The 16,300-nt window shown below is 37.5% G+C and overlaps 1 protein-coding gene across 1 annotated transcript; it reads right to left on the reverse strand.

Moving 5' to 3' along the window:
- Positions 1–1,810: 1,810 nt before the first annotated feature.
- Positions 1,811–15,845, reverse strand: LOC116293549 (dnaJ homolog subfamily C member 11). Its single transcript, XM_089030003.1, has 20 exons — positions 15,772–15,845; positions 15,601–15,687; positions 15,484–15,526; positions 14,685–14,755; positions 13,700–13,729; positions 13,403–13,474; positions 12,723–12,787; positions 12,092–12,143; positions 11,355–11,477; positions 10,820–10,887; positions 9,291–9,355; positions 8,836–8,960; positions 8,292–8,368; positions 7,740–7,856; positions 7,204–7,359; positions 6,508–6,577; positions 5,961–6,018; positions 4,899–5,056; positions 3,606–3,735; positions 1,811–2,724 (listed from the first exon to the last, which is right to left on the reverse strand). The coding sequence occupies exons 1-20, from the start codon at positions 15,838–15,840 to the stop codon at positions 2,702–2,704; spliced, it is 1,659 nt and encodes a 552-aa protein (XP_088886129.1). The 5' UTR covers positions 15,841–15,845; the 3' UTR covers positions 1,811–2,701.
- Between the last annotated feature and the right edge of the window lie 455 nt (positions 15,846–16,300).

A 16,300-nucleotide genomic window follows, 5' to 3' on the forward strand; every position in this document is an offset into this window, starting at 1 on the left:
ACGATCCATTTCAAAAATGTTTTTGTTTACACTTATTTCAACAAAGTTAGTCGCCTGAATAGCTACAAAGCTGAGACCAACAAGGATTATGGGTAGTTATATTTTACATGTTTCAACCGCTTTAATAACTGTTGATGGATTTAAGAACTTTTACCAGTTACAGTCTCACCTCTTCTGAGCATCCTCAAGCTGCAAATTGTATCAAAAGCTTTACTTGTTTGATATTAAAAGTTTCCCATGATCCTCAGGGATCTCAGCTTTCTAGGTTTTTTGGTGACTAACTTTATTGAAATAAGTGTATACGTAAAACATAAGTAAAACCTCCGAGATATTTTAATATTTCCATATAGAAACCATGGCTGGTAAATAGGTGACCCCCCTTAAAGGGACTCTGAGGTGCCAGGCACATCATAGCTTAAAATGTACATCAAACCTTGTTGATTTTGAAAATCGAAATGAAAATTCCAATAAATGCGTTTTTTGGGGTGATATCGTCCGTCAAAGTTGCGAAATGACTTAAGCTGGGCTCCCTGTGGAATATCGCGGATTTGATGGCTTGGGATGAATAAGGTGTGATGACGTCAGATAGTGGAACATGTTGGATAGCTGGAGCTGAATCAACCAAATTTCGCTATGGAAGTATGGCTGTTCTTTATCAATTTGAGCCGGAAATTGCTTAAGGAGAAGAATATAATACACCCGATGAAAGTGTGAGCGAGGACAGTGAGCTAGAAGAAGTGGCGAACGAGGAAAGGCTTCTAGGAATCGATCTCAAAGTCAACAATGTGTCGTGCTGAGGATATGAGCTTGATAACGGAAGAATCTTTGCCCGTCCTTAGAGGCTCACTCCCTCGAGATTGTTGGCAAATGATACATTTGCTAATGTCAAGCTCCCTTCTTTTCGGCTCAGGAGGAAGGGGCAATGAAAAACTACTTTCAGCAGACGACTCAACTATTTTTTCTTTTTCACTCTCCATGGTAACAACTAAGAAATGGATATATAGGAAAACAAGGCATTAATTAAACGTCATTAGTCAAAGCAACCACGTCCCAGCGATTTTTGACGTTTTAATTGCTCTTATTTCATATATATTTTCTTCTCGTATTAAATTGTTGCTATAGAAGAAAGTTTTATCAATGTTTTTTTTCAATAGTTCTTAAGTTTATGTAGTAAAAAAGGCATATATAAACATACTTACAGTCTTTACAGACACAACAAAGATGAATCCATGGAGGCTGCCATGTTGGATGTGACGTAATAGCCTCGATATGACGTTCAAGGAAGCGAGGCTGAAATGCATTTCCGCTTCCTTTTGACCAATATCTCAAATTAAAACGCTTTAGAAAAAATTTGAGATCATCTAAGTTCTACAAATTCCATACCAAAAATCTGCTACAATAAATGGATGATTAAAAATAATTTTTTTATTTTGTAGATTATTTTTATGTTTAAATAAATCATATAGCGAAAACTTTTTATATACCTTATAGTTCCAAATTAGTTAAAAGTAAAGATACCACAATAGAATTTGTAGCTGTGTAATGTTTGATGCTTTTCTGTAGCAATTTTAAATGAAAAAGCTTTTTTTCCAAAAAATCATTATTGGGTACCCTGTGGTTTTTGGTCTAAAATAAAAACCTCCCCTTAACTCAAAACCTATACCACAATTCGACTCCACTAACTACCAGGTGTTGTTCAGGGGGTAAAGTTCTCCCAGAATCCACATTCAAACCTTTTCTAATCCGTGGGTTGAACGAAACCCTCATTTTCCGGCTTCTGCTACCAGACTAAAAGGTTTTACGTATCACAAAGGTTTGCAAACGTTTATTAAGCTTTTAAAACTAAAATAAAGATAAGTTGTAAAATGTGTAAAAATATCAGTCTTTTAAGCCACAGGATAATAGGCTGGTCAGCCTGTGGTTTCACCTCCCTCTATTGGAATCAGTCAACTTCTAAATTCAAATTGGAAACCAGTGCGAGAGCCACTTTTATTCAACTAAAAGCTCTCACGCCAGGTATTCTCTAAAGCCCCGTTTACACTGGCGAATTTTGCGGCGATTTTTGCCGCGATTTTTATGGCAATTTTCGGAAATATGAAATCTTTCATCTCATTCTTCAAAAGAGACATTCGTCTAGGAAAATCTTGGTATCCTGAAAAAAAACTTTACAAGTAATTTCTTTACCATTATTTACTATGGACAAAATCGCCGCACAAAACGCAGCAAAAATCGCCGCAAAAATCGCTAGTGTAAACGGGGCTTAACAAGCACATTTCCCCCTGTGATTTTAAAATGCAAGGAAAAATTGGTCTTTAGCTGAAGCAAAATTTAATGACAAGGAGAGAAGGATAGTTGGAAAATAATTGGATCAAAAACGCAGAGCTAAAGACCATGTCCTTCAAGAGCCAAGCCTATTCAAATTTAGACGTGACAGTAATATTTTTATTGTCCATTATTGTAAAGCAAAACACATAAAAAAAACACAACAAAATTGCCTAAAATGAATATCATCCAACAAGGCAAACTAAGAATACATACAACATCTCCAATATCAACATTACTAAGAGCATCATCTACAGGACTGACATTACTACTGTACGAGTAGAGCCAACCTGTTACCACGTTCAGGCGGCAACAGTTGCCTTCAGGTAAGAAAACAGTAGCGATGAGGTATTGCGAACTTCAGTGCGATAAAAGTTCTTTAACTGAAGTCTACTTTGTGAGCTGAAAAGAGAAGAGTGACGTATTGCAAATTAAAGGTTCAGATAGCAAAACTAAGAGGTTGCATGTAATATATTGCACATCATCTTTCTTGTATTACGCATCTCCTATTCCATATTGCGCATCATCTATCTTGTATTACGCATCTCCTATTCCATATTGCGCATCACCTATCTTGTATTACACATCTCCTATTCCATATTGCACATCATCTATCTTGTATTACGCATCTCCTATTCCATATTGCGCATCACCTATCTTGTATTACGCATCTCCTATTCCATATTGCGCATCACCTATCTTGTATTACACATCTCCTATTCCATATTGCACATCATCTATCTTGTATTACGCATCTCCTATTCCATATTGCGCATCACCTATCTTGTATTACGCATCTCCTATTCCATATTGCGCATCACCTATCTTGTATTACACATCTCCTATTCCATATTGCACATCATCTATCTTGTATTACGCATCTCCTATTCCATATTGCGCATCACCTATCTTGTATTACGCATCTCCTATTCCATATTGCGCATCACCTATCTTGTATTACGCATCTCCTATTCCATATTGCACATCATCTATCTTGTATTACGCATCTCCTATTTCATATTGCACATCATCTATCTTGTATTACGCATCTCCTATTCCATATTGCGCATCATCTATCTTGTACTACGCATCTCCTATTCCATATTGCACATCATCTATCTTGTATTACACATCTCCTATTCCATATTGCGCATCATCTATCTTGTATTACGCATCTCCTATTCCATATTGCGCATTGCTTATCTTGTATTACACATATTGCTCTCCTATATATCTAGGGTTAATTAACGTTATTAACAATAAATACATTATATTTAACTCACATTGTTTAGGTAACTTGACTGGTTCGGAATCAGCTACTGTAACTTCGTGTACAACATCTCTAAATTCGTATCGGATTCTTAAAAGTTTTTCTTCATCCGGACAAGGATCATAAAAACCACTCAAATTGTACTGAAAATAACAAAGTACAAATGACGTGATTAGAGTCTGTTAGGTCTCTCTCTTGATTACAGGGTTTTTCTCAATTTCGATTCAATCTGTGAGTTAGCTGTGCCCTGATTTAGATCAGCCCAGAGGTTGTTTCAGGGTTTAATCTGTGAGTTAGCCGTGCCCTGACTTAGATCAGCCCAGAGGTTGTTTCAGGGTTCAATCTGTGAGTTAGCCGTGCCCTGACTTAGATCAGCCCAGAGGTTGTTTCAGAGTATCACCTGCAAATTAGTCGTACACTGACTTAGATTATCCCGTTTGTTTTAGGGTGCAATGTGTGAGTTATCCATACCGCGACTTAGATCAAGACTTAAGAAAAGAAAGAAGGGAAGCAAACAAGGATGCAAGGATGCAAGGAAGGAAAGAAGGAAGCAAACAAGGAAGGAAGGAAGGAAGCAAGCAAGCAAGCAAGCAAGCAAGCAAGCAAGCAAGGAAGGAAGGAAGGAAGCAAGGAAGCAAGGAAGGAAGCAAGGAAGGAAGGAAGGAAGGAAGCAAGGAAGCAAGGAAGGAAGGAAGCAAGCAAGGAAGCAAGCAAGCAAGGAAGGAAGGAAGGAAGGAAGCAAGGAAGGAAGGAAGGAAGGAAGGAAGGAAGCAAGGAAGGAAGGAAGCAAGGAAGGAAGGAAGCAAGCAAGGAAGCAAGCAAGCAAGGAAGCAAGCAAGCAAGAAAGCAAGCAAGCAAGCAAGCAAGCAAGCAAGCAAGCAAGCAAGCAAGCAAGCAAGCAAGCAAGCAAGCAAGCAAGCAAGCAAGCAAGCAAGCAAGCAAGCAAGCAAGCAAGCAAGCAAGCAAGCAAGCAAGCAAGCAAGCAAGCAAGCAAGCAAGCAAGCAAGCAAGCAAGCAAGCAAGCAAGCAAGCAAGCAAGCAAGCAAGCAAGCAAGCAAGCAAGCAAGCAAGCAAGCAAGCAAGCAAGCAAGCAAGCAAGCAAGCAAGCAGCAAGCAAGCAAGCAAGCAAGCAAGCAAGCAAGCAAGCAAGCAAGCAAGCAAGCAAGCAAGCAAGGAGGCAAGGAAAATGGCAAGGATTAAGCAAGAAAGTAAGAAAGGAAGCAAAAAGAGGGGGAAGAGGGAGAGGGGAAAAAAAGGAAGGAAAGTCAAGATGTAATGCTTCAAGACAACAAAACTTGACCCTCACCTTATTTACATCAGTAAGAAACAGCCTAGAGTCTTTGACTTGACACTGGACTGGGATGGTTACATCTATGACACATGGCTTACTTCTTCCATGAGAATAATGGTCTGTGTTATCCATGGAAACAAGGTTGCCATACAATGCCGAGATAATTATCAACCCTTGCAAATAGAACAAACACATTTGACGGCATATATTTCACATCAAAGCAAACTTTGGCAAAGATAATTTGAAAATAATCAATCTTAGCAAACAGGAAAATACAAAATGTTTTAGCAAAATTTTCAATAGACTACCCTTGTAAATAAAAAAAGCAAGAAACTTGTTTCATATGCGATAAACTATTTGTTGTTGTTGTTAATACACCCAAGCTTTCGGTCGTCGGTTGTGTAACACATTTCAAAGCAGATGAAACGAGTTCATTTAATGGGTATGCCTGTGCACAGCACAGTATTAGACTTGTAAAATGGGCATGCCTGCGTGTTATTGTTAGGGTCCTGAGGGCTTTCCAGTGCCTTTTTAAGAGTGGGGTTGAGCGCGGAAGGGGCGTGAATTCTTGGAGTCAAATTGAAAGTAGTTTGAAAAGGGAGACAACCCTTTAAAGACAACAGGGCTATTCCTAAAACAGTGTTCTTACCAGGAATTTCTTTCAGGGGGCCAAAGGACCCACCAATCCGAAATTTAGGGGCCATTTAGATAACTGGATGGGCCATTTCCAAAATCTTAAAACAAAGAATAACAATGTTTTTTGCCAGTAACTCTGTTGCAGATCAACAACAATGTAAGACAGTGGACTTTCATGTGGACTTTCACCTTGTTTATCGACAATATAATGCGACTTTTATTATTTCAAAAGTACTATAAATCTTTTAAAACTATCAGGAAGTATTCTTTGGATAATTTATGCGCCCTTGGGGGCGCGTAGAGTTGACATTTGTGTGCCATTTCTGATTTTTATGCGCGAATCCCGCAATGGCGCGGCCTGGTAAGAACACTGTAAAAGCAAGGAATAAACAAAGTTGTTACAGGCTTAATACTATAGACTTTATTAATGACAAAACATACCATGTCTGGATCGCTCATACTCTACCGTCCTCTCATATGTCTCTTTCATCAAATCAATCTGTAATTCATACATGGAAAAAAGAATTAGTTTGATTCAATGTGATCCAATATATTATATGATTGTATCATCACTCTACAATCCCATATAAGCAACTATTGTATTATTTTCAAATTCTGTTTCCTGTCCAAATTAAAGATTAATTTGGATTGTTTCCATTCGCATTCTTCTGAGGGAAAACTAAAATTGATATTTGAAGATGTATTTGGTAGCCATGAACGGAGGCAGGAACAATAGACCTCTTTGGCTTTGGGTAATGTTTTCTCATTTCAGATCACGTGCCATTCTCTTGAGAATATGATTCTTTGTTTGAGCTGTATCCATATTCATGTGTCTTCTCATGTGCAACCGAGCGCAAACCTTAAACAAAGAAATGATACTCTAGGGAATGACACGTGGTCTGAAATGGGAAAACCTTACGTCAGAGCCGAAGAGGTCTATTGCTGACCACTAAAACTGACAAGTCTTTTTGACTATACATGTACTTACACTAGCTTCTGCTTCTCTTCGTTTTTCTGCCATTTGTCTTTCAATTTTTTCTTTATTTATCTCATTTTCTCTGTTACAATAACAAAGAATGTTAATCAAAAAATGTATTTTTTGTTACCATCAGCAATACCACCACTAACTACTGCTACAGTAGTCACTACTTTCAACTTTCCAAGCACTGCCACCAGCACCCCTGCCAATACTGTGCCTGCCGTCACTATTACAACCCCCACTCTCCCCACTGCCACTATCATCTCACAAGGTACTACCACTTTCACCACTACCTTGGGCTTTTTCTTGGTTTGAAAAACAAGGTGTTTTAATTTGCAGGATGATTTCAATACACACATCATCACATAATGTAGGACGATCATGATGAACAAAATACATTTTGTACCCAAGCTAGACCACAATGCTCCATGATCACTATATCAGAATTGGTCATAACCACCACACTACTGTCATTATGTTCCCTATCTACTGTACCACCTCCATAAAGAAGAACACACCCTTTGCTTTACCTTATCATTAATAATACTTACTTTCACTGATTCTAAATCCAAGGCCGAACTCTCACATGAGCATGACAGACAGATTCTTTTCTTGCATACATTACATTTTATATACTATTAAGGTTCCAGAGGGACCAATATTCTCACACTCTCACGTTTACACATAACTGACTGTGACACTTACCTTTCCTTCTCTTGTTTCAGGAATGGGTTAACAATGAGAATTTTGACGACCCAGTATGCAGTAAGGGGTATAAATGTGCCGTAGAAGATAGCTGCAGGACTTAGCTCTTCTGATAATGATATTGGGAAATTGTACACTTGGGTAGCACGGGTCAATCTAAAATAACAAGAGCACAAAACATAAGGAGATCATCTAAGGACCTATGACAACAACAGCAGCAACAGCAACAGCAGCAACAGTAACAAAAGCAGCAAAATCAACTGCAGCAACAACAAAAGGAGCGGCAACAACAGCAGCAACAGCAACAGCAGTAGCAACAGCAGCAGCAGTAGCAACAGCAGCAGCAACAACAGTAGCAACAGCAGTAGCAACAACAGCAGCAACAACAGCAGCAGCAACAACAGCAGCAGCAACAACAGCAGCAACAACAACAGCAACAACAGTAGCAACAGCAGTAGCAACAACAGCAGCAACAACGACAGCAGCAACAACAGCAGCAACAACAACAAATGGTACACATAATTCAGGTGACTTACTTGATTTTTAAAGTCACACCCACAGGGATCCCAACACTTATCGTGGCACCCAGATGACTATGTTGAGATATCTTGGTTTCTACTCCATATTCAAGTATGCTACCAAATACCCCTGTCCTGTAAAACAACATTAGATCAAATAAGTGTATCCAACCATATATCACACATGCTGTGGGCAGATATAAAGCATGCAGAGATTGACTGAAGATGAGAGAAGTGTTAGGAGAAGCATGGCGCATAGTGGAGTGCTTCTCCACAATTCTTAAGTGTTCTGGCAATCCCAAGTGCTTTATAACTGCATACAGCATAGCAATTGTAGCAATTTTTTTCCTCTATAAAATACAAATTAGAAGAGTCATAATCTTGGATACGAATGACGAATCTAAGTAGGTGTGCAGGCTGTGTGCTCTCATAATGCATGCACCTCCAGCCTATCAGAAAGCAAGATTACAGCTGTAGCTATTTTATAACTTACATATTTTTAAAAAGAATGAAATGGAACAAGAATGAATGGCAAGAGGTTTGAGAACAATTTTTTTTCAAGTTTCTTACTTAAAAGCTCCCTTTATTCTTGTATTTTCTAGTTTTCGAGTGTAGGATGCAACAGCAAAGGTATTTGGAATTCCAAGCTACAAAAAAAAATCATCATCATTATCAACAACATCATTATCATCAACGCCATCACCACCATCAATGCCATCATCACAATCACAATCATCAACACCATCATTATCATCACCATCAGTGGACCATCATCACATTCATCAACACCATCATCATCATCATCAACACTATCATCACCGTCATCATCACAATCATTAACACCATCATCATCATCACCATCAGTGCCATCATCACATTCATCAACACCATCATCATCATCACCATCATCATTATCACCATCAGTGAACATCATCAAATTCATCAACACCATCATCACAATCATCAACAGCATCAGCATCAGCATCATCACCGTCATCATCACAATCATCATCATCATCATCATCATCACCACCATCACCAACACCACCATTGCTAAAAGAAGCATTATCATGATAATTACGTCTGCTAACAACAAAGATTACTAATGTATTACCTGTAGAACCAATAGTGCTCTGCTATGTTCAGTTTCTCTTACTACCGTTGTGTTCATACAAGAATGAATACCAGCCCTCCACGTCAGGTAACCATTGACGTTTTTACTTAGCTGGCGTGCTATCACTTAATGTCAAAATATTAAAAAACAAAGTTAAAACAAATATTTTGTGTTTCTGAAGACCATTTACTGCAATTTTTAGCAAATGTGCAAATTCTGTGTCTGCAAGCTGCGTGCTGAAATTTTATTTTTCACTGTCGTCAATCAAACCTAATCAGTCAGTACCTTTCATTTTTTTGACTGGCGGCAGTGAAAAACCGAATCTAGTAAACACTGCATATAAGTAGAGTTGTTTGTTGGTTCTCTTCTGTGCTTTGAGGGTTTTTCTCCCTGTTATCTACTCCATTTTTTTCTTTGTTTGAAAAAATGCATGAACATTGTCGGTAGATTCTTACTTGCTTCAAAACCAACTTGTAGCACATCGCCTTTAAGCTGAACATTGATTCCAGATGTGCCATAACTGTGCCAAGTAAAGAAATACAAAATTATCGATAACCTGGAAGTTGAAATTTCATTGATGTACCCTACGATCATGGCTATAACCTTTTAGGGGAGCATGGGCTGCGTCACTCAACTCTCACTAATGAAACCCAGGTGCGGATCCGGGATTTTCAAAATAGGGGTGATTTTTTGCAATAAATAGGCAACAAAGGCTGGAGCAATTATTGAGGTCCGTGCATGATCTCTCAGGAATTTTTGAATTTGAGACCCACAGAAATGCAATTTTTAAAGCATTTAAAAATATTAAAGATTATTATTTCTCATCAATCATTTCCCTTTTGCTCATCTCCCCCCCACGACAGATAACAACTTAAATATGAAATTTGAAGACATAACTGCTCAGAAAAGGGGGGGGGGGGGGGGGTGAAAATTCACCAAATTCACCCCCTGGACCTGCCCCTGCAACCTGGGTTTGATTCCCAGGCTTGAACAGTGTCATATGTGAGTAGAATTACTTGTTGGTTTTTTTCCTGTGCTTTTCTCTAGGTCTTCTCTCTTGATCTTTGGGCTTTCTTATCTGGAGCAAGGCTCTGTTGTGATTGTCCCATGCTGTGATACAACAGCCAAAGCAAAAGCACAGGAGAGAGCCAACAAAGAGCTCTACTCATATATAACACCAAGTCTGTGAGTCAACCCTGGGTCATATTCATAGCTCCGACTCCCCATATTTACCATTGCTATGTCCCTCAAAATGAACAAATTATCTATAATATCTCAGAATTTAAAACTCTGGTTGCGGAAAATAAATCATAAATTGCTTCAATTGTTTCAAATCCTAAGTAAATAAAAGAAAATTGCCTCATGATCCTTGTAATGCTCTTTAAAAGAAATAATGTGTTAATTATTTGTGGGATAAGATTTTACTTTGCGGATACTCCAACCGGAACCACTTTGATAAACTAGTATCATTAACCAATCATATTCCGACATTTTCTTTAACCAGCCAATCAGATAAAGCATCAATAAAATAAGAGCATGAGAACGTGATAATCTGATTGGCTAACACTGTTACCAGTTCAATCTCTGTCTAGTTTACTTTTATCTGATTGGTCAGTTTTATTCAAGAGATCCCGGTTAGTGTGTCCACACAGTAATTCCTCTGAGAAAACTGCTACAACGGTGATTGGTTTGCTGTTGTCTGAGTCGGAACTATAAATTGGTGAGAGGCAACGTTTAATCAATGCACATCACTCACTCATGCTTCTCACAAATTTTACTGGTAACAGTGCTCCATTTAAAAATGTACTTTTGAAAGTCATTACCCACCAGTGGGATTATCCTACATCTAAACCAATCAGAATTAAGTATAATAATTACGTTTTAGGTATGCGCACCTATCCCTCATATAGACCAATCACTGGATAACCAAGTTATATGAAGAGAAAACCTTACAGCTAGTAAGTGGTAAAAGTCTATTAATTACCTTCTTCTTGTAAGATTTCTGAATCCTCGTAATGCAATGTTAGGACCAGTGCCAGCTCCAACCTCAAACTACATTTTCAAAAAGAAGTGGTAATAAAATTGCAAAAAAAATCCTTAATTTCAAAATTGTTTTTCATCTTCAGTAAATCTAAATTAAGTTTCAGAAAACGTATGTTTTTTCAACAGTACATAGCTTATCAAAAATAAATGCCTCAATCCATTTTGTTCTCAATCAACTCCCAGTTCACCACGAGTTTGATCCTAAGCACCCAGTTTAATCAAAGACAATCAAAGCATTCAATAATTATTCAAAATCAGGCAAATAATTATTACTGCAATTTTTAATTATATTAGTCACCAAGTGATTAACTTTGATTGGCAGCAGAGAAAATAAATAAATAAATAAATAAACAATAAATAAATAAAATAAAATTTCAGTTGCAGCTATGAGTTCATGTAATATTGAATACTGCTAAAAAGAGCCAGCCCTGAGCACACCCTGTGCTTTGCTTGACTGGTTGGCTGCAACCTCTTACCTCACCCCAAGCTTTGCTGGACAAAACCCTTCTTATTGAAGCAGAAATATTTCCAGTTCCAATACCATTTCCAACACCAAGATTGCCTGATAATGTTGCCGTATCTCTTCTTGTCAATGGAGCCTGAATTGAGAATGAAATTATCATGATATTTTAGTAACAAAGGCGATACCATCAGCCCAATCTGTTGTGGAGTTAAGAAGAGATAACTAGCTAAAAACTAGTGTGAGCTGTGTCGGTGTCTCTAATGAAACAGTAATGATTAAAGGGTAAATTATACACCGTGAAAAGATGAAAGAACTTACTGACGTTTCAGACACTAGTCCTTCGTCGGTGGAGTTAGATATCTAATGCTAGTTGATCTGTACTGAAAATTGTTGTTACTATTACAGTCTGTGGTGGAGTTAGATGACTAATGCTAGTTGATCTGTACTGAAAATTGTTGCTGCTATTACAGTCTGTGGTGGAGTTAGATGACTAATGCTAGTTGATCTGTACTGAAAATTGTTGTTGCTATTCCAGTCTGTGGCGGAGTTAGATGACTAATGCTAGTTGATCTGTACTGAAAATTGTTGTTGCTATTCCAGTCTGTGGTGGAGTTAGATGACTAATGCTAGTTGATCTGTACTGAAAATTGTTGTTGCTATTCCAGTCTGTGGTGGAGTTAGATGACTAATGCTAGTTAATCTGTACTGAAAATCTTCAGATTAAAATAAAAACATAGTTCAACAGCATACCTCTATAGACTGCATGATCGTCATATTGCTTATTTCAATATTGGGTAAGGTCCTTCAAGAACAAAACAATGCAACAGTCATATATAGCTCAGTCATGTCTCATTTATGTCCTGGGTCAATGTTACTTTGCAAAACAACCGGCAGGGCAAAGATTTGACCAGACAAGTTCCAATTCAGGGCAGACATTGTCTGATGACTGCCTGTTATTTTAAGCCCTGAAACCCTAAAAACTAAATGGGCAGCTAGCTGCATGTTATTTGAAAATTGTCTTCTAACTTGTGTTTACGGTAAACAAACCTCTCTCCAGTGGACATTCTTTGTAATGCTGACAACAAGTAATGATCTCAAAGGTGTTCTCTTAATAGAGGTACCACTGCAGGGCTTAAAATAACGGCCAATCAGTCAACGGTTATGATCACAGGCCAAATTAGTACAGTAATAGCTTAATCATACCTCATTTCTAGCTAAAAGTTACTAGTCAAAATGACCGGCAAGGCAGAGATTTACCGGACAAGTTCAAGTTCTGCCTGGGCATTGTTCAATGTTTGGCCTGTATTTTAAGCCCTGCACTGTATCTGAATATTGTATAATGTCACCAGAAGCTAAAAAATGTTTTGCATTTATTACTAACCTGTCTTCAAAGACATCAAAATTATCAAACAGATCAGTTGCATCAACACCAACAGATATGTTACCCTGTTAAGTAAGGAAAAAGATGATTAGAAAAGATTAACTTGATATCATAGTCATCATGTTACAATAAATGCAAGTATTTTGCTATTGATGGTTTGTTACGAGTATGCGGAGAAAAGTTGCAAAAAATCAAATTCCTTTTATATCCCCAATATAACCCCTTTGGTGAACTATTTTCAAAAAACATTAAAAACTTCTGCAGCTTGTTATTTTTTTCAAAATTAAGCAAAGTCGATTTTTTTGTCAATTAGGCAATCAGCTGGCTATGAGGCAAAAATTAGGCATATTGAATGATTCTTTATTTTTACAGACAGTCGCTATTAAGTCTCAAATTCTACTACACCCTACCTCTGGGCTGATCTAAGTCAGGGCATGGCTAACTCACAGATTGAACCCTAAAACAACCTCTGGGCTGATCTAAGTCAGGACATGGCTAACTCACAGATCAAACCCTAAAACAACCTCTGGGCTGATCTAAGTCAGGCCATGGCTAACTCACAGATAGAACCCTTAACCAACCTCTGGGCTGATCTAAGTCAGGGCATGGTAAGATGGAAGTGAAATTTAGTGACTGATTTTTTGGAGGGAGAAAACCGGAGATCCCAGGAAAAACCTTGCCTTAGGGTTTGTCCTTTGTTGTAGTCTTCTTTCTTCCTGTTCTCTCTGAAGCTGCTCATACTCTGCTTGGATCTAAATCAAACAAATTCATTTGATAAATAATTTTGTTATAAAAAATAATCCAAAATTTTTAGGTTCAAATGTTGGCTTGATAAAGTGTTGGGATCCCTGTGGTTCCACAGGCAACCCACACTTTTAATGTGTGACATACATAATATTATACATCTAAAGCTAGTTATACAACATTCATAGTTTTCTTCCCAATATAATTATTGCGATAGTTTATCAGATCAGTACCTCTGCTGGGGTGCGTTTTCTTTCTACAACCTGAAATGAAAATAGAAAGTGGTCTTTCTTAGCGTCTATACAAACACTACACTGGATATCAAAAGAAGATTCAGCAATTTTTAAAGTACTGTAGGAGACTCTCTTGATGAAATAAGTGGCTATATTCCATACTAGATTAATACAGTCAACTCTCGTTACAGCGGACACCCTCGGGACCATCACTTCATGTCCGTAATAGCGAACGTCCGCAATAGCGAAAATGATTTACGGACATTTCTTCGTCATTATTTTTGTCTCGGATTTTTTTTCTGTCTGTAATAGCAAGGTGTCCGTAATATCGGGGTGTTCGCAAGGCGAGAGTTGACTGTATTATTGAATCAGACTTTCAGTGAGTCAGTCAATCAATCGATCGATCTATCAACCAATCAATCGACTTTATTTAAGGGGGTTGACAAATAACAGTTTTCACTGACAAATTTATGACCCCATCTAAAAATTACATATAATTAAATAAAATAAAAACTAATTACTTTCACATTAATTTTTCTAGAGAAATAGCAGGCAGTGATAGATAAAGTACCCAATCAACTGCCAATATAACCATCTTCTATTGTTCACTTCTGATCAAATATGCAAAAAAGGTCTTTAATGCCTTCAACCAGAATACATATGTGTATTTATCTGCCTACTTTTGGATGCTTGGTTTGAGCTCATGATTTGCATGCACACCAAAACTGCTGAATAACCTTCAAAATTTTATTGAAGAACCCTATTCATTTTGAACTTCAAGAGGGCAAAACCCTTAAACTTTGAACGGGACTCCATACTTATTATAGGCTTACAGTAATTGAAATAACTTTCGTACATCATTGTAGGTGGTTTCAAAAAAAATTAAAAAAAAAATTTTTCTAACACAAAAAAAAGCATCCAGACTCTTTAACAATGATAATAAAGGATCAATTGGTAATCATTATCAGGACGTCATGAATCTTACCTCCCAACCAGCATCCAGACCCTTTTGTCCATACACATCATAAATAGCTCTAGTCTCTGAATCATTAAGAACTGAAACCATATAAAAAACCAATATCTGTAATATGAGTTTTCAATTATGGCGACTGTATTTATAACTACACTTACTAAAGTTTAAATGGAGCTAAAGAAAATTTAGGCAAAGTTAAAGTCTAGGCATGCTGGCCAGTGGTCGTTGGTTACTGCGGGGGTGCCTTCAGGGGCTTCATAGCACATGACATATGGTACGTTTGTTGATCGTAATGGATCAAAACGTTGCGCTCGACCATCTATCTATGCATTGATTCCATCTATCTGTTCCTTCATCAACCCACTCATCTAACTATCCATCCCATCCATCTATCCATCCATGTTTGAATGCATCCACTCATTCATTCATCCATCCATCCAAACATCCATCTATGCATTGATTCCATCCATCTGTTCCTCCATCAACCCACCCACGAATCCATCCATCCATCCCATCATCTCATCTATCCATGCTCGTATACATCTACTCATCCATCCACACCCAAACATCCATTAATACATGCATTAATCAATGCCTCCATGCATTTATCCATCATTCAATGCATCTATCCATGCATCCATTCAATTGGTCAACAAATAAAATAATCTTAACAAGTCGCTCATAGATTTCTATTGACTGTCCTTTTATTGATCATACAGAATAACGTCTGTAGATGTCGTCTAAAAATGTTTAAATGAATTTTAAATTATTATTATTTTAAGTTTTAATAGTATATAAGAAAGATTCTTACCATCATAAGCCTTTTGTATCTTACTAAACAGCTGTACAGCAGCCTATAAACGATACAACAAACCAACTAAGTCTAACAGCTTTAAATAACCTAGAGAGAGGTCGTTTCTGATTTTACCGTTTTCTTGGCGGGATCCAAGTGCTTATCGGGATGATACAACACACACATGCGTCTGTAAGCAGAGCGTAATTCTTCATCTGTTGCCTAAAAAAATATCAATATGGAAGCACAAATGAGAAAAATGACACTTGTTGAGATGATTTGTTAGGAGAAAGAGAGGGCATTTACTTGTTTTCTGACGTTTAACACGCCATAATAGTCGATGTCGTCTTCTTGTCCTTCGTCTTGATCCGCCATTTTGAATATTGGTCTGATGTCTACCACAGGAAGCCCAAAACATCATTCAAGAATAAATTTTGAAAAATCATGTTTTTGTCTGGAAATTATAACCCTAAAAAAACAGTATTTTTAGTTAGTATTTGTTGATTTTATTACATAAACATTGCACAAATAGTAAAGAAGTCCATTGAAACTTTTTGGAAAAAGATTGTTTTAAAACCATAGACTGTTATTAGGGGCTGTTAACAGTCTAATAAAAGAGATAACTAGCTAAAAACTAGTGAGCTTCGTCGGTGTTTCTACTAAAACAGTGATGATAAAAGTGTAAATTTTACACCGTGAAAAGATGAAAAAACTTAATGACGTTCCAGACGCTAGTCCTTCGTCTAATAGAAGTTGGGCTACCTGTGTCCAGAATTGCAGGCATCTGATTGGTTGACACACCTTCTTTTTACTACTAAATATGGCAGACCGCATG

Source organism: Actinia tenebrosa, unplaced genomic scaffold (assembly GCF_029948245.1).
Source record: "Actinia tenebrosa isolate PJP-AT-01 unplaced genomic scaffold, QUT_ActTen_1.0 PGA_scaffold14__42_contigs__length_11649687, whole genome shotgun sequence".
NCBI classification, from domain to species: domain Eukaryota; kingdom Metazoa; phylum Cnidaria; class Anthozoa; order Actiniaria; family Actiniidae; genus Actinia; species Actinia tenebrosa.

Coding starts and splice junctions, on each gene's coding strand:
- LOC116293549 (XM_089030003.1), bottom strand. CDS start 15,840: ATGGCGGATCAAGACGAAGGACAAGAAGACGACATCGACTATTATGGC. Junction 6,578..7,203: donor CTGAAACAAGAGAAGGAAAG/GTAAGTGTCACA, acceptor TTATTGTAACAG/AGAAAATGAGATAAATAAAG. Junction 6,019..6,507: donor GAAGAGAAGCAGAAGCTAGT/GTAAGTACATGT, acceptor TATGAATTACAG/ATTGATTTGATGAAAGAGAC.